The following is a 24,444-nucleotide window of genomic DNA, read 5'->3' as shown; positions in this document are numbered from 1 at the left end:
TTTACCAAAAGCAATCTACAGATTCAATGCAATCCCCATCAAAATACCAATCCAATTCTTCAAAGAGTTAGACAGAACAATTTGCAAATTCATCTGGAATAACAAAAAACCCAGGATAGCTAAAGCTATCCTCAACAATAAAAGGACTTCAGGGGGAATCACTATCCCTGAACTCAAGCAGTATTACAGAGCAATAGTGATAAAAACTGCATGGTATTGGTACAGAGACAGACAGATAGACCAATGGAATAGAATTGAAGACCCAGAAATGAACCCACACACCTATGGTCACTTGATTTTTGACAAAGGAGCCAAAAGCATCCAATGGAAAAAAGATAGCATTTTCAGCAAATGGTGCTGGTTCAACTGGAGGGCAACATGTAGAAGAATGCAGATCGATCCATGCTTATCACCCTGTACAAAGCTTAAGTCCAAGTGGATCAAGGACCTCCACATCAAAGCAGACACACTCAAACTAATAGAAGAAAAACTAGGGAAGCATCTGGAACACATGGGCACTGGAAAAAATTTCCTGAACAAAACACCAATGGCTTATGCTCTAAGATCAAGAATTGACAAATGGGATCTCATAAAACTGCAAAGCTTCTGTATGGCAAAGGACACTGTGGTTAGGACAAAACGGCAACCAACAGATTGGGAAAAGATCTTTACCAATCCTACAACAGATAGAGGCCTTATATCCAAAATATACAAAGAACTCAAGAAGTTAGACCGCAGGGAAACAAATAACCCTATTAAAAAATGGGGTTCAGAGCTAAACAAAGAATTCACAGCTGAGGAATGCCGAATGGCTGAGAAACACCTAAAGAAATGTTCAACATCTTTAGTCATAAGGGAAATGCAAATCAAAACAACCCTGAGATTTCACCTCACACCAGTGAGAATGGCTAAGATCAAAAACTCAGGTGACAGCAGATGCTGGCGAGGATGTGGAGAAAGAGGAACACTCCTCCATTGTTGGTGGGGTTGCAGACTGGTAAAACCATTCTGGAAATCAGTCTGGAGGATCCTCAGAAAATTGGACATTGAACTGCCTGAGGATCCAGCTATACCTCTCTTGGGCATATACCCAAAAGATGCCTCAACATATAAAAGAGACACGTGCTCCACTATGTTCATTGCAGCCTTATTTATAATAGCCAGAAGCTGGAAAGAACCCAGATGCCCTTCAACAGAGGAATGGATACAGAAAATGTGGTACATCTACACAATGGAATATTACTCAGCTATCAAAAACAACGACTTTATGAAATTCGTAGGCAAATGGTTGGAACTGGAAAATATCATCCTGAGTGAGCTAACCCAATCACAGAAAGACATACATGGTATGCACTCATTGATAAGTGGCTATTAGCCCAAATGCTTGAATTACCCTAGATCCCTAGAACAAACGAAACTCAAGACGGATAATCAAAATGTGAATGCTTCACTCCTTCTTTAAATGAGGAAAAAGAATACCCTTGGCAGGGAAGGGAGAGGCAAAGATTAAAACAGAGACTGAAGGAACACCCATTCAGAGCCTGCCCCACATGTGGCCCATACATATACAGCCACCCAATTAGACAAGATGGATGAAGCAAAGAAGTGCAGACCGACAGGAGCCGGATGTAGATCGCTCCTGAGAGACACAGCCAGAATACAGCAAATACAGAGGCGAATACCAGCAGCAAACCACTGAACTGAGAATAGGTCCCCTATTGAAGGAATCAGAGAAAGAACTGGAAGAGCTTGAAGGGGCTCGAGACCTCAAAAGTACAACAATGCCAAGCAACCAGAGCTTCCAGGGACTAAGCCACTACCTAAAGACTATACATGGACTGACCCTGGACTCTGACCTCATAGGTAGCAATGAATATCCTAGTAAGAGCACCAGTGGAAGGGGAAGCCCTGGGTCCTGCTAAGACTGAACCCCCAGTGAACTAGTCTATGGGGGGAGGGCGGCAATGTGGGGAGGGTTGGGAGGGGAACACCCATAAGGAAGGGGAGGGGGGAGGGGGATGTTTGCCCGGAAACCGGGAAAGGGAATAACACTCGAAATGTATATAAGAAATACTCAATAAAAAAAAAAAAACAGCTCTGATAAAGCACGGTCACTACTACGTATCATAAAGCAGGTACAAGCTATTTTACATCCACAGAGGTATGATACAGTACTGTCCTACATCTATAATACTAGAGGATACAATTTAAAAGGCATTATTTGAGACTTGATTCTACTTTTCCAGCAGAGGGCCCAAAGGATGGTGTGACACAGCTTTGTAAAGAAACATACTCTAGACAGGATTTCCTTTCACTAGTGGCACACTTCTAAGGATTCATTCTCTCCATGAATGTCAGCTAAAACCGTTATTAAAAAAATGAAATATCCCTAGAACAAAACCGTATAACCACCGGATTCACATGAAGATGACCTAGTGGAGACAAGCTGGACCTCACCTTACCAACAAGCTATCAAATCTGTTATGTTTAAACAGTGAGACCTCCAAGGAAGGAGATGCCAAGTAGTGCTTCAAAGCTTCGGACCACAATCAAACACAGCATCCTTTTCAACAGAAGCAGAAGCTCATCTGAATATGCTCATGGATGCTGACATCAACATTTAATCATCTCCTCACTCATCCAGGAAGAGGGGGAGATCAGTTACTACTGTACTTTATTGTGTTCAACCAAATCACCATGTTACAAAAATAGCAAGCTGCCATAATAAAAAATAAGGCTCCTCTATCCAGCACCAGATAGCATCATTTTACTTTCAAGCCTAGAAATTGCACACTTGTATATAAACCAATCGAAGATGAGGATTGAGAGTTCATCTTGGTGGATTTTTCCTTTGATGAATATGAAGTGTCCTTCCTTATCTTTTTTGATGACTTTTAATTGAAAATTGATTTTATTTGATATTAGAATGGCTACTCCAGCTTGCTTCTTCTGACCATTTGCTTGGAAAGTTGTTTTCCAGCCTTTCACTCTGAGGTAGTGTCTGTCTTTGTCTCTGAGGTGTGTTTCCTGTAGGCAGCAGAATGCAGGGTCCTCGTTGCGTATCCAGTTTGTTAATCTATGTCTTTTTATTGGGGAGTTGAGACCATTGATGTTGAGAGATATTAAGGAATAGTGATTATTGCTTCCTGTTATATTCATATTTGGATGTGAGGTTATATTTGTGTGCTTTCATTCTCTTTGTTTTGTTGCCAAGATGATTAGTTTCTTGCTTCTTCTAGGGTATAGTTTGCCTCCTTATGTTGGGCTTTACCCTTTATTATCCTTTGTAGTGCTGGATTTGTAGAAAGATATTGTGTAAATTTGGTTTTGTCATGGAATATCTTGGTTTCTCCATCTATGTTAATTGAGAGTTTTGCAGGATACAGTAACCTGGGCTGGCATTTGTGTTCTCTTAGGGTGTGTATTATCATCCACTTCTTAAATGTTGTTGGGATTACAGACGTGAGTCACCATACCCAGATGTATTTCTAGTCCTTTAAATTGTATGTTTTTCTCTTTGATCACTAAGAATTCTATGAAAAAAATTATTTTATGTATTATACATTTGACCTGTTAGACACTTTTCCAGAATGAACAACTAGAAATTTAGTAGAGCGAGGTTGAGAAAGGGAGAGAGAAAGAGAGAGAGGAAGAGAAGGCAAGAAAGAAGTTTAGTAGATACCACTTGTAGCTTTTACTTTCTTCATTTACTTTTCCCCCTTTCATTGAAAATAGATGCTTTCTCATGTAATATATTCACATTATGGTTTCCACCCCCATTCCTCCCAGTTCCTCCCCCTCCTCTCCCATCTGGATCCACCTCTTCTGCTTCTCATTAGAATATAAACCAGACTCTAAAGGATAATAATAAAATATAATAAGATAAAACATAAACACATCAGGATAAATCAAAACAAACAAGCAGAAGTATAAAGAGCCCAAGAGAAGACACAAGAAAGAAGCTCATGGGCTCTCACACTCAGGAATCCCATAAAAACACTAAACAGGAAGCCATGATACACACACACACACACACACACACACACACACACACACACACACACAAGATCTGTAGGGAAAATAGAAAGAAAATTATAAATAAAATAAAAATAAAAACAAGCATACCAAGCTTCCCCTCCCCAGCTCTTTGTGGCTTGTTTTTTCTTTAAATCTGTCCTTCAGTCAGTTATCTTTCCTGTATATCCTCCCGAATTTGTCTTTTCTTTTTTTTTTAAAGAGGCAGTCAGCAGTCACTACGAAGCCTTATTGGTGGTAGTCATGCTCTTACCTCAGTCTACTGAGTGCTGGCATGACAGACCCGAGCCACTACAACCTGCTGTTTTGATGTGTTGATCAAATTTCTCCTCCCTTAATATTGCTCTCCTGAGCACTCATTAAAATATGTAGTGATGGGCACAGGTCTTCCTGGTTGCTGCCGCCGCAGAGAGCCCTTGGGCAGCACCCCGCGAGCAAACTTGAGCCTCGGGACCACAGGTAAGACCAACTTGTCTGCTGCAAGAGAGCTGCCTGGTGAGATCGGGACACACAGAGGCAGATTCATCTAGGACCAGGCACGTCCTGTGTTTGCCGGAGGTCCCACGCCCGCGGATCCCGGGCCCGCAGCAGCTCTCTGCTCCCAGACCCAGTGGGAAAGACACCTCACCGCCTGATCAGGTGGGCACTCCTGAGGCTGCAGAGTGGAAGAGACCACCAACACTGCCCACCCCTGCCCACATCTCTGGCCCAAGAGGAAACTGTATAAGGCCTCTGGGCTCCCGTGGGGGAGGACCCAGGAGCGGCAGGACCCCTGCCTGAGACACCGCCGGAACCTGAGGGAAACAGACCGGATAAACAGTTCTCTGCACCCAAATCCCGTGGGAGGGAGAGCTGAACCTTCAGAGAGGCAGACAAGCCTGGGAAACCAGAAGAGACTGCTCTCTGTACATACATCTCGGACGACAGAGGAAAACACCAAAGGCCATCTGGAACCCTGGTGCACTGAAGCTCCCTGAAGGGGCGGCACAGGTCTTCCTGGTTGCTGCCGCCGCAGAGAGCCCTTGGGCAGCACCCCACGAGCGAACTTGAGCCTCAGGACCACAGGTAAGACCAACTTGTCTGCTGCAAGAAAGCTGCCTGGTGAACTCAAGACACAGGCCCACAGGAACAGCTGAAGACCTGTAGAGAGGAAAAACTACACGCCCGAAAGCAGAACACTCTGTCCCCAGAACTGGCTGAAAGAAAACAGGAAAACAGGTCTACAGCACTCCTGACACACAGGCTTATAGGACAGTCTAGCCACTGTCAGAAATAGCAGAACAAAGTAACACTAGAGATAATCTGATGGCGAGAGGCAAGCGCAGGAACCCAAGCAACAGAAACCAAGACTACATGGCATCATCGGAGCCCAATTCTCCCACCAAAACAAACATGGAATATCCAAACACACCAGAAAAGCAAGATCTAGTTTCAAAATCATATCTGATCATGATGCTGGAGGACTTCAAGAAAGACATGAACACACTTAGGGAAACACAGGAAAACATTAATAAACAAGTAGAAGCCTACACAGAGGAATCACAAAAATCCCTGAAAGAATTCCAGGAAAACACAATCAAACAGTTGAAGGAATTAAAAATGGAAATAGAAGCAATCAAGAAAGAACACATGGAAACAACCCTGGATATAGAAAACCAAAAGAAGAGACAAGGAGCTGTAGATACAAGCCTCGCCAACAGAATTCAAGAGATGGAAGAGAGAATCTCGGGAGCAGAAGATTCCATAGAAATCATTGACTCAACTGTCAAAGATAATGTAAAGCGGAAAAAGCTACTGGTCCAAAACATACAGGAAATCCAGGACTCAATGAGAAGATCAAACCTAAGGATAATAGGTATAGAAGAGAGTGAAGACTCCCAGCTCAAAGGACCAGTAAATATCTTCAACAAAATCATAGAAGAAAACTTCCCTAACCTAAAAAAAGAGATACCCATAGGCATACAAGATGCCTACAGAACTCCAAATAGATTGGACCAGAAAAGAAACACCTCCCGTCACATAATAGTCAAAACACCAAATGCACAAAATAAAGAAAGAATATTAAAAGCAGTAAGGGAAAAAGGTCAAGTAACATATAAAGGCAGACCTATCAGAATCACACCAGACTTCTCGCCAGAAACTATAAAGGCCAGAAGAACCTGGTCTGATGTCATACAGACCCTAAGAGAACACAAATGCCAGCCCAGGTTACTGTATCCTGCAAAACTCTCAATTAACATAGATGGAGAAACCAAGATATTCCATGACAAAACCAAATTTACACAATATCTTTCTACAAATCCAGCACTACAAAGGATAATAAAGGGTAAAGCCCAACATAAGGAGGCAAGCTATACCCTAGAAGAAGCAAGAAACTAATCGTCTTGGCAACAAAACAAAGAGAATGAAAGCACACAAACATAACCTCACATCCAAATATGAATATAACGGGAAGCAGTAACCACTATTCCTTAATATCTCTCAACATCAATGGCCTCAACTCCCCAATAAAAAGAAATAGATTAACAAACTGGATACGCAACGAGGACCCTGCATTCTGCTGCCTACAAGAAACACACCTCAGAGACAAAGACAGACACTACCTCAGAGTGAAAGGCTGGAAAACAACTTTCCAAGCAAATGGTCAGAAGAAGCAAGCTGGAGTAGCCATTCTAATATCAAATAAAATCAATTTCCAACTAAAAGTCATCAAAAAAGATAAGGAAGGACACTTCATATTCATCATAGGAAAAATCCACCAAGATGAACTCTCAATCCTAAATATCTATGCCCCAAATACAAGGGCACCTACATATGTAAAAGAAACGTTACTAAAGCTCAAAACACACATTGGACCTAACACTATAATAGTGGGAGATTTCAACACCCCACTCTCATCAATGGACAGATCATGGAAACAGAAATTAAACAGAGATGTAGACAGACTAAGAGAAGTCATGAGCCAAATGGACCTAACGGATATTTATAGAACATTCTATCCTAAAGCAAAAGGATATACCTTCTTCTCAGCTCCTCATGGTACTTTCTCCAAAATTGACCATATAATTGGTCAAAAAACGGGCCTCAACAGGTACAGAAAGATAGAAATAATCCCATGCGTGCTATCGGACCACCACAGCCTAAAACTGGTCTTCAATAACAATCAAGGAAGAATGTCCACATATACTTGGAAATTGAACAATGGTCTACTCAATGATAACCTGGTCAAGGAAGAAATAAAGAAAGAAATTAAAAACTTTTTAGAATTTAATGAAAATGAAGGTACAACATACCCAAACTTATGGGACACAATGAAAGCTGTGCTAAGAGGAAAACTCATAGCGCTGAGTGCCTGCAGAAAGAAACAGGAAAGAGCATATGTCAGCAGCTTGACAGCACACCTAAAAGATCTAGAACAAAAAGAAGCAAATACACCCAGGAGGAGTAGAAGGCAGGAAATAATCAAACTCAGAGCTGAAATCAACCAAGTAGAAACAAAAAGGACCATAGAAAGAATCAACAGAACCAAAAGTTGGTTCTTTGAGAAAATCAACAAGATAGATAAACCCTTAGCCAGACTAACGAGAGGACACAGAGAGTGCGTCCAAATTAACAAAATCAGAAATGAAAAGAGAGACATAACAACAGATTCAGAGGAAATTCAAAAAAATCATCAGATCTTACTACAAAAACCTATATTCAACAAAACTTGAAAATCTTCAGGAAATGGACAATTTCCTAGACAGATACCAGGTACCGAAGTTAAATCAGGAACAGATAAACCAGTTAAACAACCCCATAACTCCTAAGGAAATAGAAGCAGTCATTAAAGGTCTCCCAACCAAAAAGAGCCCAGGTCCAGACGGGTTTAGTGCAGAATTCTATCAAACCTTCATAGAAGACCTCATACCAATATTATCCAAACTATTCCACAAAATTGAAACAGATGGATCACTACCGAATACCTTCAACGAAGCCACAATTACTCTTATACCTAAACCACACAAAGACACAACAAAGAAAGAGAACTTCAGACCAATTTCCCTTATGAATATCGACGCAAAAATACTCAATAAAATTCTGGCAAACCGAATTCAAGAGCACATCAAAACAATCATCCACCATGATCAAGTAGGCTTCATCCCAGGCATGCAGGGATGGTTTAATATACGGAAAACCATCAACGTGATCCATTATATAAACAAACTGAAAGAACAAAACCACATGATCATTTCATTAGATGCTGAGAAAGCATTTGACAAAATTCAACACCCCTTCATGATAAAAGTCCTGGAAAGAATAGGTATTCAAGGCCCATACCTAAACATAGTAAAAGCCATATACAGCAAACCAGTTGCTAACATTAAACTAAATGGAGAGAAACTTGAAGCAATCCCACTAAAATCAGGGACTAGACAAGGCTGCCCACTCTCTCCCTACTTATTCAATATAGTTCTTGAAGTTCTAGCCAGAGCAATCAGACAACAAAAGGAGATCAAGGGGATACAGATCGGAAAAGAAGAAGTCAAAATATCACTATTTGCAGATGATATGATAGTATATTTAAGTGATCCCAAAAGTTCCACCAGAGAACTACTAAAGCTGATAAACAACTTCAGCAAAGTGGCTGGGTATAAAATTAACTCAAATAAATCAGTTGCCTTCCTCTATACAAAAGAGAAACAAGCCGAGAAAGAAATTAGGGAAACGATACCCTTCATAATAGACCCAAATAATATAAAGTACCTCGGAGTGACTTTAACAAAGCAAGTAAAAGATCTGTACAATAAGAACTTCAAGACACTGAAGAAGGAAATTGAAGAAGACCTCAGAAGATGGAAAGATCTCCCATGCTCATGGATTGGCAGGATTAATATAGTAAAAATGGCCATTTTACCAAAAGCAATCTACAGATTCAATGCAATCCCCATCAAAATACCAATCCAATTCTTCAAAGAGTTAGACAGAACAATTTGCAAATTCATCTGGAATAACAAAAAACCCAGGATAGCTAAAACTACCCTCAACAATAAAAGGACTTCAGGGGGAATCACTATCCCTGAACTCAAGCAGTATTACAGAGCAATAGTGATAAAAACTGCATGGTATTGGTACAGAGACAGACAGATAGACCAATGGAATAGAATTGAAGACCCAGAAATGAACCCACACACATATGGTCACTTGATTTTTGACAAAGGAGCCAAAACCATCCAATGGAAAAAAGATAGCATTTTCATCATATGGTGCTAGTTCAACTGGAGGTCAACATGTAGAAGAATGCAGATCGATCCATGCTTATCACCCTGTACAAAGCTTAAGTCCAAGTGGATCAAGGACCTCCACATCAAAGCAGACACACTCAAACTAATAGAAGAAAAACTAGGGAAGCATCTGGAACACATGGGCACTGGAAAAAATTTCCTGAACAAAACACCAATGGCTTATGCTCTAAGATCAAGAATTGACAAATGGGATCTCATAAAACTGTAAGGCAAAGGACACTGTGGTTAGGACAAAACGGCAACCAACAGATTGGGAAAAGATCTTTACCAATCCTACAACAGGTAGAGGCCTTATATCCAAAATATACAAAGAACTCAAGAAGTTAGATCACAGGGAAACAAATAACCCTATTAAAAAATGGGGCTCAGAGCTAAACAAAGAATTCACAGCTGAGGAATGCCGAATGGCGGAGAAACACCTAAAGAAATGTTCAACATCTTTAGTCATAAGGGAAATGCAAATCAAAACAACCCTGAGATTTCACCTCACACCAGTGAGAATGGCTAAGATCAAAAACTCAGGGGACAACAGATGCTGGCGAGGATGTGGAGAAAGAGGAACACTCCTCCATTGTTGGTGGGATTGCAAACTGGTACAACCATTCTGGAAATCAGTCTGGAGGATCCTCAGAAAATTGGACATTGAACTGCCTGAGGATCCAGCTATACCTCTCTTGGGCATATACCCAAAAGATGCCCCAACATATAAAAAAGACACATGCTCCACTATGTTCATTGCAGCCTTATTTATAATAGCCAGAAGCTGGAAAGAACCCAGATGCCCTTCAACAGAGGAATGGATACACAAAATGTGGTACATCTACACAATGGAATATTACTCAGCTATCAAAAACAACGACTTGGGCTGGAGAGATGGCTCAGCGGTTAAGAGCACCTGACTGCTCTTCCAGAGGTCATGAGTTCAATTCCCAGCAACCACATGGTGGCTCACAACCATCTGTAAAGAGATCTGATGCCCTCTTCTGGTGTATCTGAAGACAGCTACAGTGTACTTATATATAATAAATAAATCTTTAAAAAAAAAAAAAACAACGACTTTATGAAATTCGTAGGCAAATGGCTGGAACTGGAAAATATCATCCTGAGTGAGCTAACCCAAACACAGAAAGACATACATGGTATGCACTCACTGATAAGTGGCTATTAGCCCAAATGCTTGAATTACCCTAAATGCCTAGAACAAATGAAACTCAAGACAGATGATCAAAATGTGAATGGTTCACTCCTTCTTTAAAAGGGGAACAAGAATACCCTTGGCAGGGAAGAGAGAGGCAAAGATTAAAACAGAGACTGAAGGAACACCCATTCAGAGTCTGCCCCACATGTGGCCCATGCATATACAGCCATCCAATTAGACAAGATGGATGAAGCAAAGAAGTGCAGACCGACAGGAGCCGGATGTAGATCGCTCCTGAGAGACACAGCCAGAATACAGCAAATACAGAGGCGAATACCAGCAGCAAACCACTGAACTGAGAATAGGACCCCCGTTGAAGGAATCAGAGAAAGAACTGGAAGAGCTTGAAGGGGCTCGAGACCCCATATGTACAACAATGCCAAGCAACCAGAGCTTCCAGGGACTAAACCACTACCTAAAGACTATACATGGACTGACCCTGGACTCTGACCTCATAGGTAGCAATGAATATCCTAGTAAGAGCACCAGTGGAAGGGGAAGCCCTGGGTCCTGCTAATACTGAATCCCCAGTGAACTAGACTGTTGGGGGGAGGGGGACAATGGGGGGAGGGTGGGGAGGGGAACACCGATAAGAAAGGGGAGGGGGGAGGGGGATGTTTGCCCGGAAACTGGGAAAGGGAATAACACTCGAAATGTATAAAAGAAATACTCAAGTTAATAATAAAAAAAAATATGTAGTGATTTGTTCTGTTTTGTTAAGTGATTTTGTTTGGTTTATTCTAAATCAGGGGTCTCACTTTGTAGCTCTAGCTGCCACTGAACCAGGCTGGCTTCATCTCAGATACCTGCCTCTACCTGCCAAACTGTGATTATGGGATTAAAGATGTGTGCCACCACATTGGGCTAGATTTTTTTTTTAAGTTTTTAAGACAATTAAAAGCCTGCCCAGGAGGGGATGGTCGCACACATCTTTAATCCCAACACTTGGGAGCCAAAGACAGGGAGATCTTTTAGATTGAATGATAGAGCAAGTTCTAGGACAGCCAGAGAAATCCTGTCTCAGGAAAAGAAAAAAAAAGGGAAAGGGAAAAGAAAAGGGGAAGAGAAAGGGAATGGAAAAGGAAAAGGAAAAGAAAAGAAAAGAGAGAAAAGAAGAAAATCCCCTCAAGTTAAATTGTAATTTTCCCTCCACAAGGCAGATAAAAATTTAGTATACAGAACCTGGTATGGTAGCTCGTGCCTACAATCCCAGTAGTTGTAAATTTGGGGCAGGAGGATAGCTGTGAATCCCAAGATCACCCTCAGCTTGATTGATACTGTCCCGAAATACAAAACAAATTATGAATGCTCACTTGAAGTTCAAGCATACCTCGTAGCATTTTTTTCCTGTTTTTGTTTGGTTTGGTTTTTGAGACCCACTCTAACAGAGCCAGACTTTTCTGGAACTCCTAACTGCCCTACTTCAACGTTTCAAATACTGGGATGAGATGTGTAGGTAAGCACTTCAACTATTGTCAGGGAGTTTTATTTGGCTGTCTTAATCCTGAGGCACCTGACACTGGTGGCCTCACTTGTACACGAATCTAGTAGGTATTCAGCAATCGTTCTATATGGATATTTTTGTGAGGCAATCAAGTTCTGTTTTCACTTAACACTTACTTAGCAGATTCTTCCAAAGTATTATTTATTGCTCAAGAAAATTTGGCCAGTTATAGAATAGCAATGAAACTTCTTTGTTTCCTATTTCTACAATGTTGGCATTGTACATTGTACTAGCTACCGTTTCCACCTTGCTTTTGCAATTAGGATTTTCATGCAAAAGTAAAAGTTTTACGCCTTGCTTGACCTACTAGGTCGCTCAATAAATTTATTTCTCTAATCAATAAATCCCGTACACTGTTTTAGCATAAAACTAAAAGGCGCCTTGGAGTAGAATGGATGGGGGCAGGGCAAACGGTTACAATCTGGCACTGGCCAGAACTTTAAGAGACACAAGAAAGAGGCGGAGTAACTAGTGAGTGACAAAGGGGACAGCCAATGAAGAGTCTGGGAACCACTCCCTTCCCTCCCTTCGTGCTTCAAATTCTAAGCTTAATTTCCATCCGGGTTCTTCAGCCTCGTTCCCGGGTAGTATAAAGATTGCTGTCTCCTTTGTTCGCCCTCGTTGCGCAGTCGTCCTAGCGTCATTTCTGTATCGTATTGAAAATCGGTAGCTGTCACTGGTGCGGCGCTGCTCAGAAGGCCCCATCGGCGAGCTCAAAGGAGCTTGAGACTGTCGCCATCCCCTCCGGTAGGACCTTCCTTTCCTTGACCCTTTTTCCGTACACACTTGTCATGTAAGGGTTGGATATCATTTGTTTCCCTGGAGATAGTGGCGGCGGGCGCCATTTTAAGACACCCAAAGGTGTCAATCTATTTAAAGCAGAAGGGGTGGAAGCAGCACACTAAGGGTCCATTATTTTGTGTGAGCCTCCCAGAGGTTTGGCTGTCTCCTGTCACCGGAGGGCGGAGGGTGAAGCTTTGTAGGTGGGGCGGGACATGCAGGGACAGCGGGAGTAACACTGAATAGCGTCGGTGCTAATGACGGGCTGGTGGACTTGTCTGCGGGTTCCTCGGGTCCTTGGTGGTAAGGAGTGGAAGCCTTCTGAGTTTTTGTTGCCAGTGTCAATGCAAAAGTTAGTTCGCCTGGAGGTTGTTGTCGGTTCTGGGTTGGTTCCAAGTGTCGCCATTTTGTCTTTAACACGCGGTTTTTAATGAGTCTTAATTAGGTGCCAGGACTGGAAAGGAGTGTTAAGAGTGTGTGATTCCGAGTTCCGTTATTTTCCGACTCTGGCACTTTTATCCAATCTTTCGTTGGGCTAGATGCAGTGACTTTGTCCTAAGTTAGAGATTTGTGCCTAAACTTAACTAGGAAATTTAAATGTGCAAAGGGCTTGCTCTTGGTGCGTCTGGCTGTTGACCTTGAATGAATAGGAAGTCTTTTATACCTTTCGCCGCGGGTTGGGGGCGGGGGCGCGGGTAGCAAATTGGGTGATAAGTAACAATGTTTTAAAGATAAGACATCAATACCACAGCCAGGTGTGGTGGCTCCCTCTGTTAATTCCTGCACTCTAAGGCTGCAACCTTGTATTAAAGGTAAAATACATTTGAAAGTAAAAGTGGCCTTTTAAAGTGTAAGTAGCTGTTCATTGACTAAAAACAGGGCAGATGAGATAGTAAATTAGGCAGGTCCTTTAAACCCCGTCAATGAAAATTGCACTGCACTGTTAGCCAAAGTATTTCAATTGGTTTTTACTGTACTTGAGGTTTATCGGTGTCTTTAATTACTAAAGAATAAAGATTTTAGTAAAACATGAGCCATAATTAAGATATTCGATAAACTTTGGGGACTTTCTCCAGAGAGGTAATAATATAATTTTTCAGCAGAGGAAAGATGGTTGAAGCAGATCGCCCAGGAAAGCTCTTTATTGGTGGGCTTAATACAGAAACAAATGAGAAAGCCCTGGAGGCAGTGTTTGGCAAATATGGACGAATAGTGGAAGGTGAGTTATCTAAAATTATATGCTAAATTAATATTAATTAAAAGGCAAGCTGTGATGAATTTGAATCCACTGATCATCTGACATGATAAATGCATTTTGTCCTCTAAGAAGTTCTGAGCTTGCTTTTTGCAAACGTGCTCTGGTTATCTTTGTTTGAATGAAAGTAACCCCCATAACTGTTTTTAGTGCTTTTGATGAAGGACCGAGAAACCAATAAGTCAAGAGGATTTGCTTTTGTCACATTTGAAAGCCCAGCAGATGCAAAGGATGCTGCCAGAGACATGAATGGAAAGGTATGATTGTCTGCTTAATAAAAAGGTGTTTCTTGGTGACAAAAATAAAAAAGTGTTATTCAACCCTCAGTCTAGAGCAGCTCTGGAATTCTTATTTTGTGTATGCACGCATGTCCAAGACTTCTGATCACAGCCACTACTATCCTGAATTTCATTTTATTGTATTGGTTTTTGAGTCATTCTTGACTCAGTGTATATAGTCTTTTGTAGTCTTGACTATATAGATCAGCCTGACCTCAAACTCACAGTTCTACTAGAAATAAAAGACCATGCCCAAAAAAACAAATTTTGTTGCTGATGCTAAGGGTTATATGCCTAACAAGAGTTAGTTCAGAGCAGCATATGATGGTGTTATGTGATACTGTGTATATTTTAGAACCCATAAACCATAATTTGATAACTTAGCTCTTTGTTTTGGTAAAACTTGAACACCTACTTAGATTTTTATTTTCTTAAGGAGTAGTATAGTGAATCTCTTGCATCTAGTAGAAATTTTAAATGGAAACTTCTATAGAAATAGTATTTCCATCAACTTTTCCTATGATACCTGGCAGATAAAACTATTTTAAAAAGCCTATTGGAGTCACAGGGCATAGTGTATCTTTTAAGGTTATTTTTTTTTTAAACCTTGATACAATTTAATTATTTTTTTTCTCTTTGAAGTCCTTAGATGGAAAAGCCATCAAGGTGGAGCAAGCCACCAAACCATCATTTGAAAGTGGCAGACGTGGACTACCTCCACCTCCAAGAAGCAGAGGCCCTCCCAGAGGTCTTCGAGGAGGAAGAGGGGGAAGTGGAGGAACCAGAGGACCCCCATCACGGGGAGGACACATGGGTAATGATTAGGACCTGGGCTTGGTGTTTTAAGTTAAGCTATTGATCTAAACTTCCGGGTGCATTCCTTTTCAAAGGCTAAAGCTTTTCATGACCTGAAAGGAAAATGTGGAAAGCCCAAATTAGTGTTAAAATTATGGACCACATAGTCTTACCAAAGTAAAAAGAAAAAAATGAAGGGCAGGATTGGGGTGTATCCAGGCCATTCTTTTATTTTCCTAGTCTACAGGAGGTCTGGAATTCTGAAACAAAGTCTCTCTTATTAATTGAGGCTAGTCCTGAACTCTTGTCATGCTTTCTCTTGCTCAATGGAAAACAAGCACAGCCTCCCCAACTAAGCAGAAAAGATAATGTTGTTACGCAGGATAATTAAAAGATAATGTTGTGACACACATGCACATAATTCTGTTTTTCCCCTCAAGGCAAATAGTTCTTAGGTTTTTTTTTTTTCTTGGGCGTTATTTTTCTTAATTATTGTGTTATTTTTTTCTTTTCTAATGTAGATGATGGTGGCTACTCCATGAATTTTACTTTGAGTTCTTCCAGAGGACCTCTTCCAGTAAAAAGAGGACCACCACCAAGAAGTGGAGGTCCTCCTCCTAAAAGATCAGCACCTTCAGGACCAGTTCGCAGCAGCAGTGGAATGGGAGGAAGAGGTGATTGTGGCATGCATTCAAATCTGGGCAGCTCTGTTGAAGCCAGGCATGGTGGTGCAAGTCCAATCCCAGTACTGGGGGGTGGAGGGATGGTGTAGGAGGATCTACATGAGCTCAAGACCTACCTTTCTTATTATTTTTTAAAATGTTTGGCCACTGAGATGCCTCAGTGGGTAAAACTTTTTGCTATTAAAGCACAAGAGCTTGGATCCAATCCCCATTCACAGTCAAGTGGAAAGAGCATTGACTACAGAATGGTTCTCTGATCGACATTTTCGCCACTACAGGCATGTACCCCACCATAAACGTACAGCAATATTGTTTAAATGCTTACTCTTAAGATTGAGGGATTCCAATTAATCTCATTTATAATTAGTGAGCACTGAAATCATGTGACTGGGAAGCTTCCTGTCTTAGGTACATAGCATATTTGATTAAATCACTGTTTTTTATACTGTGTATGACTGCACTGTAGCTTGCCGATGGCTAGATTTTAATGATTATTTTTTCTTGAAGCTCCTGTGTCACGTGGAAGAGATGGTTATGGAGGCCCACCACGAAGAGAGCCCCTGCCTTCTCGTAGAGATGTTTATTTGTCCCCGAGAGATGATGGATATTCCACTAAAGACAGGTAAGAGAAAAGTGCGCTTTGTTTTATTAAGAATCACATTGAAACAATACCAACCAACCAGAGCTCCCTGGGACTAAACCACTATCCAAAGACTACACATGGACAGACCCATGGCTCTAGCTGCATATGTAGCAGAGGATGGCCTTGTTGGGCACCAATGGGAGGAGGAGCCTTTGGTCCTGCCAAAGCTGGACCCCCCAGCATAGGGGAATGTCAGGGCAGGGAGGTGGGAAGGGGTGGGTGGATGAGTGTGGGAACACTCTCATACAAGAGGGGATGGGGGATAGGATAGGGGACTTTTGGATGGAGAAACCAGGGAAGGGGATAGCATCTGAAATGTAAATAAAAAAAATCCAATTAAAAAAAGAATCATGTTGAAAGAAAGGCACCAGAAGCATACACCAATTTTTTTTGTAGCTATTCAAGCAGAGACTATCCAAGTTCTCGAGATACACGAGATTATGCACCACCACCAAGAGATTATACTTACCGTGATTATGGTCATTCCAGTTCACGAGATGACTATCCATCAAGAGGCTATAGGTGAGTGGTTTGCTTATAAGAATTTTCTGTAACACGTCATGCCTCGGGGGGCTTGAGAAATATCGAAGCACTTTACTAATATTTCCAGCTACCCAAGTTCCATCTTTGAAAGCTGTGTCAAGGTGAAAGAGAGAGAAGAGATTCTGTGCGCAAAGTTGTCTTTTGACCAACAGGATCACCACGGCATGCTCATTTCCCCTCATACATATTGTTACATTGGGCAGCTAAAACCAAAACAAAGTAATAAGAGACTTGAGACCTTGAAAGCACTGGTTTTTTGTTGTTTTGTTTGTTCAGGAGGGGTTATTTTTAGGATGTATTAGGAAATAACATGAGACAGGAAAGTGATGTACATTTTAATCAAAAGTTGCTTTTTCTGTAGTGATAGAGATGGATATGGTCGGGAGCGTGACTATTCGGATCATCCAAGTGGAGGTTCCTACAGAGATTCGTATGAGAGTTATGGTAAGATACCGGTTAAGGATCTTAACGGTCACCAGCTTGAGGTTTTAGGTTCATGAGCTGGATTACTAGGCTGCTTGGTGCTTGCTTTTAAAGGGACATTTGCTTGCTTTCAAGGGGTAACTTTATCAGCTGGGCTTCTCCTAGTTTTGTGAAGGGTGTTTTGGTTCTTTCCTTATTTCGTTTGTTTGTTATTTTGTTTGTTTGTTTTTTTCTTTTGAGGCTGTTCGCTTGCTTTGGAGGGGATTTTGCTTGCTTAAATCGGCAGCCTTATGTGTTTTCCCCCAACAGTGAAAATACAATTTAAAAATTTTTATTAACCAGATCAAATATTTACCATTGCAATATGAAGGAAACTCAACAGTTCAAAAAAATTGCAACTTATCACTGGCAAGTGGCTGAGTGTCTACTCTAAAATAACAAGCTGTCTGGACTGTCCTCTTGAAATACACAACGTCTTCGGTCTTTTCAAACAAACGTTAAAATCAATCCGTTTCCGTACCTCAGCAGATGAGCAATTCCCTCTTATGGCCAGCAATGGTAGAGTTTAAAACTTCCCAGTTGAGAAAGTAAACTTTGAATACAAAGAATTCTGTAAATTCAGATTTAAATGTTGTATATATACAATTTATAGTGTTGCCATATTACCTGACCGTTGACCCTGCAGGTAACTCACGTAGTGCTCCACCTACACGAGGGCCCCCGCCATCTTATGGTGGAAGCAGTCGCTATGATGATTACAGCAGCTCACGTGACGGATATGGTGGAAGTCGAGACAGTTACACAAGCAGCCGAAGTGATCTCTACTCAAGTGGTCGTGATCGCGTGGGCAGACAAGAACGAGGGCTTCCCCCTTCTATGGAAAGGGGGTACCCTCCTCCACGTGATTCCTACAGCAGTTCAAGCCGCGGAGCACCAAGAGGTGGTGGCCGTGGAGGAAGCCGATCTGATAGAGGGGGCAGAAGCAGATACTAGGAACAAACAAAACTTTTGGACCAACAATCCCCATTCAAAGAAACAAACAAAAAAATGGAAACTTTCTGTCATAAACTACCCAAGGACTACTAAAGGAAAAATTGTGTTACCTTTTTAAAATTTCCTGTTCCCCTTAATAATTTTTATGTTCTTGTGAGGGAAAAAGTAAGACATGTTTAATTTTATTTGCTATTATGAGTTGCTTTCAACAAGCAAATGTTAGATGTGTAAGCCGTGACTTGTTACTAGTGTTGTAATTTTCCAAGTAAAAGTGTCCCTGAAGGCCACTTCCTGATTTTTCCCAGCAAATGAGGCAAGCAACCCCAAGATCTTCCACAAACATTTAGCCATCTAGATGTCCTTTGGTCTCCATTGAGAGTTGAATCACCCTGCCTGTGCAGACAAGCTAGCCATTAGAGAGGGTTGGTGGGGTGTGAGGATTTCAGGGTGTCTTCCAACTGAAATCTCAATGTTCGCAGTATATATATATTCAAACAAACAAACCAAGCTGAGATCAGATGCCTAGGCATGTACTATTTACCCAGAAACCCCCCCCCCTCAAAAAAAGCAAATGGATGCTGGCCATATTTTGCTTTTCTGACCTTTCCTTGGGAATCTACAAGAACCTCCCTTCCCCCTCCCCGAGTAAGACCATTTAAGTGTGTGTTAAACAACTACAAAATACTAAATAAAAAGTTTGGCCAAAATCAACCATGAAGCTGCAAAAACGATGCTTGCTCTTACTGTTTCAAATGTTTGCAACTCTGTAGTGTCTCACTTTTAAAGGAACAGCTTGATTGCAAAGGAGAAAATAGATAAGCAATGAAGTTATCTCCAACCTCCTAAAGGCTTATGACTTCTAAAAAGTGAATCTATCAGCATTCCACATCAGATTTAAAGCACCAAATGCCTGTGAAACAGCAAAGATGGTAAGCAAAGCAAACTAGTTTTTCCGTCTAAGTCGAAATTGAGCACTTACCTTCCTCATAGTACAGTGAAGCCTACTGTACTTCATGGCAATGGAAATGCCTTCTAGATTAAAAAAACTTGGAAAAAACTCACAAATGTTCAATAGCATATTAGAAGTCCTCCAAATTCAACACTTGGAATTTTTTAACGCATGTATGACACTTAGAGGCGTTAATGCAACCATTTTGTTTATCAATAGCGATCTGGGAATCGGGAGGGGGTGACTTTTTTCTTACACATTTTTGATGAAGACCTGTAAACATTTTTCATGTTTGGACTTTTTTTTTCAAATTAGTCTTTAGTCAATATAAGAAATGGCTTAGGATTGGGGTCCCCCTGTCTGACCCCTATAAGCCATTGCAAACTTGACCTTTAGTTGGATGCCTGATTGTTTTAGTTCTATGAAACTACACTGTATGGAGAAAAAAAATTATTGCAAGTGGTCTTTAAAAAAGCAAAAACCTGAGGCAGCATGACCCAGGTCCAGCCATGAAGTTGAAAACGATGCTCTTGAATATAGTAAACTTGAAGACCTCCAACTAAAAATCCTTAGACTGCACTTATTCCTTCAAATGTTTTGTCGGTTCAACTTATGGATTTAACGTGGCAGTGCTCCATTGGAAAAGAATGAGAATCCATAAGCCATGCAACTTAACCATTTAAGCCATTCCAGTCCATCCCAAGCCAGTGAACCTTCCACCAATTAAGAGAAGTAGTAGAACATGAAATATGCATTTAAGCTGCAAGTCTGAACTAGCCTGATCTTTCTGGAAGGGGCGGGCAGTTATAGGCAAGTGTTCAAGAACTTCCTTGAGAGAAATAACTAGTTTTCTTTTATGTAATTTTTGCAGGTTGAACCTAATGGTCATACAGTCATGGAGTGCTGATTGATTCACAGTAGATAAAGCTGGCAGTAAGAGACAGTCAAATGATCAGGTAAGTGTTGAAAGCAGTGTTCTTTGAAGGTTTAAATCCTGTAGCTTTGTCATCGTGTGGCTGTGGTGTTGATCTCACTATGTAGACCTAGCTGGCCTCCAACTCAGGGATCCACCTGATTTTTGTCTCCTGAATGTGGATTCAAGGTGTGCTCCATATTTCCCAGAATCGTTGTTTGCATTTGCATTTCTATTCTGACCTCTAATTCATCTGTGAACTGGGGCTAATGCTCAGCTCTGGACATAGGGATGAAGTTTTTTTGTCATGGAACGCCTAGCCCATCCATTTTGAGTGAATGCATATAGATGTATTTTCATTTAGAGTATCATAGTATGGTAGAAACTGGCTGTTTCTGAAAAGTTACTAATAGCTCTTGCCTGCAGGAGTTCTTAAAAGAGGCTATCTAGTTAATGGTTTGCTGTGTGATCAATGTTATATGAGTTGCACGCAGTTAGGACTTGCTTATTTTCAATTGACTAGTTAGGAGTACGGCTGCTACTGCAGCTTCCAAATTTCATGGGCACAAGGTGGCAGGCAGGGTATCTGCTTTTAATGCGACAAAGCTAATGCTTACAGTAGTACTTGTAATGAATATGGCCACCTTTGGAAGCTGGCACTTTAGCGCAAATACTTAGGAAAAACCGAGACTGAGGTACTTTGCATTGTGAAATCCTCTGTAACTTGATCCCATGCCTTTTTTCTTACAGAGTTGTCTTTGAAGCAGAGGAATGCTGAGACTAAGCCACAGCACTTACTGACCCAGTACTCATCAGAATTGGTTTGGTACAGGCAATAGATTTTTTTGTCTTCAAGGGAGGGAGGCTGGTTAAACCTTAATTAGGGAGTGGCGTTCAATTAAAATTAACCCATTAGAAAAAGGGAGACTAGTCGGTAAGTGGAAGTACCTGTCCAAGACGTTCGGGTGACTTTTTATAGACAGTTCAGTAGTTCGGACAAACTGATGGGGCAGCTGGGCAATTTAGACTGCTCAATGACTAGAAGAAAATTGAATTAGCTGCGACTGTAACTCCATGGTGGAGTGCTTGCCTAAGTACCAGTGAGGACTAGAGTTCAACCCCTGGCGGCACACAGACACATTTCAATCAGAAAAGTTATACCTCAGTGGTAACTTTATTCACTGATGTCTGATTTTCAGCAAGGAACCCATTTGAATTGCCTCATAAGGAAGAAATATTATTAGTCGTCCTGTAAAACTTAGGGGAAGAGCAATGCTAGGAAATGAAAGTAAAAACTAGAAACATTATTAGGCCACTGGAGTGCACGTTGGAAACAAAAATAGGTCACTAGGTCGCTGTCGTTTTTATAAAGGTACTTTACCCTCAGGTCTCCATCTCGGAAACTAATCATGATAGTTTACTGCTTTGGAAACTAAGAGCCAGTCATGTAAATGCAGATATTCTCAACAGAAGCAGGTCAAAGAATTTAACTCAACCTCTGCGATTTTTCTTATGAATTTGTTCCAATACTGTTATAGTTAAAATTTCAAGCCTTCCATACTCTAATCAGGCCTGGAGTGGGTTCTCTTGACATTTTATGTAAATTTTTTAAAGATAGTTTGTCATGGTCAATACTAGATAAATATGAATGTTAAAGTAGGGAGAAAAATTTGAGACCTTTTTGACAAATGGTAGAATAGAGAACCAGCAGACCTAAATCCGCAATTACAAAACTTAGCCTTGGTTCTTTTGGCTAAACTCTGGTTGTAGAAGAATTTGAGTAATCCAGAAAGTGTTGTGGTTTATGTGGTAGCTGGATGTAGAACATAGGGAATATAGATCATTTTTTGGAATGTTTTGTACTGAAACCCAATAAAACTTGAACATGTATCTTTGTGGTGTTGGGTTCTTTTTTAAGCCCTTTTTGTAAGTTAGAAATTCATTTTTGGCTTTTCAGGGTTTTTTCCACCTAATTTTCCTCCCCAAACTTCAGTTCTGGGGCACTGTTGGTATTTAGGTACAGAGAGAGTCCCTGAGATATGTGACCACTGGCCTTCCTCTACTATGACAAGTTAAAACCTTAGGTAAACATGGTAATTCAGGTGTTTTCCTTAATTCTTAACCTAAAAATGAAATGAGAGCTAGCACACCTAAGAAGTAAAGGCTCGTATACCAATGCTCTCCTATTGCATCTTCCTTGATTTCTTGCATATCTTGGAACCATTTTTTCCCTTTTTAGTTAGATTTCCCCAAGGAAGGCTCCCAGCAGACCCTGACCTTGATGGATATACCCAGTGACTCAGCGTCTAAGATTGAGTTTTTCAGTGTGACCTCTAGGACTACCCATGTAACATGGATCCTCTCTGATCCAGCTGGCCTTCAGAACTGCTGTTTCTTGCTAGTTCAGTTTTCTATGTAGGTTGAAGTAATGGTTTTCCAGTGAGTTGAAATTCTAGTTTTGGCATTAACACTTGTGGGAACTTTGGAGAAATTAACCTGTAGTTGATCTCTCACCTGTAAAGAAGGTTGATAATATGTATCCCAGAGGTGGAAGAGATTTAGTTCATGAACCTGACTCATACAGTAAAAGCTACGTAATTATTAAATATTATTTTCCATCAGTTTCCTCTTGTGTTATCTTCAGGGCTGGGCTTTGGAACTCAATACCTTCTGTTAGTTTCCCCCTTTGTCAGGGACTGAAAATTCTTGCAAGCTGATTTTTTTCTCCTAGGTTAGTCATTCAATTTTTAAAGTACATACAATTAGTCCCCAATGTTCTCAGTCTGTTTTTACTTTCCTCCATCCACACTCCACAATTAGCAACTATTTTAATACCATCAATGTCTTTTTACATAAGATCTTATTAATTAAATATATATCAGGATATTGTTTTGATAAGGGTCTCTCTACATAGTCTGGCTGTCCTGGAACTCATATAAACCAGGCTGGCCTTAAAGTCACAGAGGTTTAGCACCTTCTGCCTGCTAAGTGCTGGGATTAAAGGTGTCACCATCACGCCGAGCCTTCTATTAATATTTTTAAGACAAGGTCCTTGTCTTAAAGCATAGACTGGCCTTGAACTGCTGACTTCCCTACTTCTCTAGTATGTTAGGTTGATGGTACAGCACACTGAGTTTTTAAGGTGCTAGGAATAGGACTCAGGGCTTCTGTTCATGCTAGGCAAGCACTCTGCCAAGTTATATCCCCGGCCCTATATTGATGTTAGTCCATTGCTTCTGATTATAGCGTAGCCTTTATTCCATGCTGACACTCCACCCATATTTTGCCTGTGCATTCTTCACAGCTTGATTCATATGCCCTTAGGTTGTGTGTCCCTGCCTGCTCAGATCATTCTGATTTTTGGCCCTGGCTATTCAACTGTGGTTGAATATGGTTTTGGTAAATGTAGAGTAAGATAGAACCTTTCAAATTGTCCCAGGCAAATTGTCTGATTTATTTTTTTTAAGCAGAGGAAGGCTTATTTCTACAGTCTACAGGGCAAAGTGCTTCAGCTTAAGCTGGGAAAAGTCCAGGTATCAATGTTCTGTCACATTCTGAGTTCTTTATAGCTGATATTCAGCAGTATCCATCAGAAGATTATAAGAAATAAGCTATTGGAAATTTCTGATTCTCAGAGCAATGTGTGCTGAAACTTAGTACACCTGAGCTTGCAATTTTCTATGTAAGCACAAGCAAAAGTCAAGACTTCACGCAGTCTGTTTGAAGGTCATCCCGACTGCTCCCTTGGTGCACTTGGGATTTCAGTTGGTACTTTAAAATATGAATCACAAACGGTGACTTGATTTCCTCTGCCATACTGTGGGTTTACCTTTGGACTTGCCTCACTGGGATCTTCTTGATGCTAATTCAATATCAGACTGGATTAGAGGAAGAGAGAGAACATAGTATTCTGAACAAGGAAAATTTGGTATGAAGAATTTCTTGTTGGCTGAAAGTAATGAAAGTAAAGGAAATTAAAGAGTACAGGAACACCAGATAAAATAATAAGTACTACATTACTCTAGTATGGTTGAGATTAGAGTACCCAAGGGAGACCCCACACACACGCCTTTCTAGTCTTTAAAATTTATTGTAGGACTGTTCTAGACGATCAAGAGCCTCACCACCTACTTAATCAAAACATGGAGAAGTATGGTTGGGACTTGT

The 24,444-nt window shown here is 40.9% G+C and overlaps 1 protein-coding gene and 1 non-coding gene across 11 annotated transcripts; both read left to right on the top strand.

Annotated features, from left to right (window-relative positions):
* Positions 1-12,584: 12,584 nt before the first annotated feature.
* Positions 12,585-22,167, top strand: Rbmx (RNA binding motif protein, X-linked). 10 transcript variants are annotated; one of them, XM_087599682.1, is made up of 11 exons: positions 12,585-12,769; positions 13,906-14,021; positions 14,208-14,314; positions 14,978-15,149; positions 15,652-15,804; positions 16,321-16,435; positions 16,853-16,978; positions 17,361-17,443; positions 18,108-19,344; positions 20,236-20,320; positions 21,028-22,167. In XM_087599682.1, the coding sequence occupies exons 2-9, from the start codon at positions 13,913-13,915 to the stop codon at positions 18,413-18,415; spliced, it is 1,173 nt and encodes a 390-aa protein (XP_087455808.1). In that variant the 5' UTR covers positions 12,585-12,769; positions 13,906-13,912; the 3' UTR covers positions 18,416-19,344; positions 20,236-20,320; positions 21,028-22,167.
* Positions 14,070-14,142, top strand: Snord61 (small nucleolar RNA, C/D box 61). The gene has a single exon (XR_015647179.1). It is a non-coding gene; the product is annotated as a small nucleolar RNA SNORD61 (small nucleolar RNA).
* Positions 22,168-24,444: the final 2,277 nt, after the last annotated feature.

The sequence above is a fragment of the Rattus norvegicus genome, chromosome X (genome assembly GCF_021556685.1).
Source record: "Rattus norvegicus strain SHRSP/BbbUtx chromosome X, alternate assembly SHRSP_T2T, whole genome shotgun sequence".
In the NCBI taxonomy this organism is placed as follows: domain Eukaryota; kingdom Metazoa; phylum Chordata; class Mammalia; order Rodentia; family Muridae; genus Rattus; species Rattus norvegicus.
This window is presented reverse-complemented; position numbering and strand designations above follow the sequence as displayed.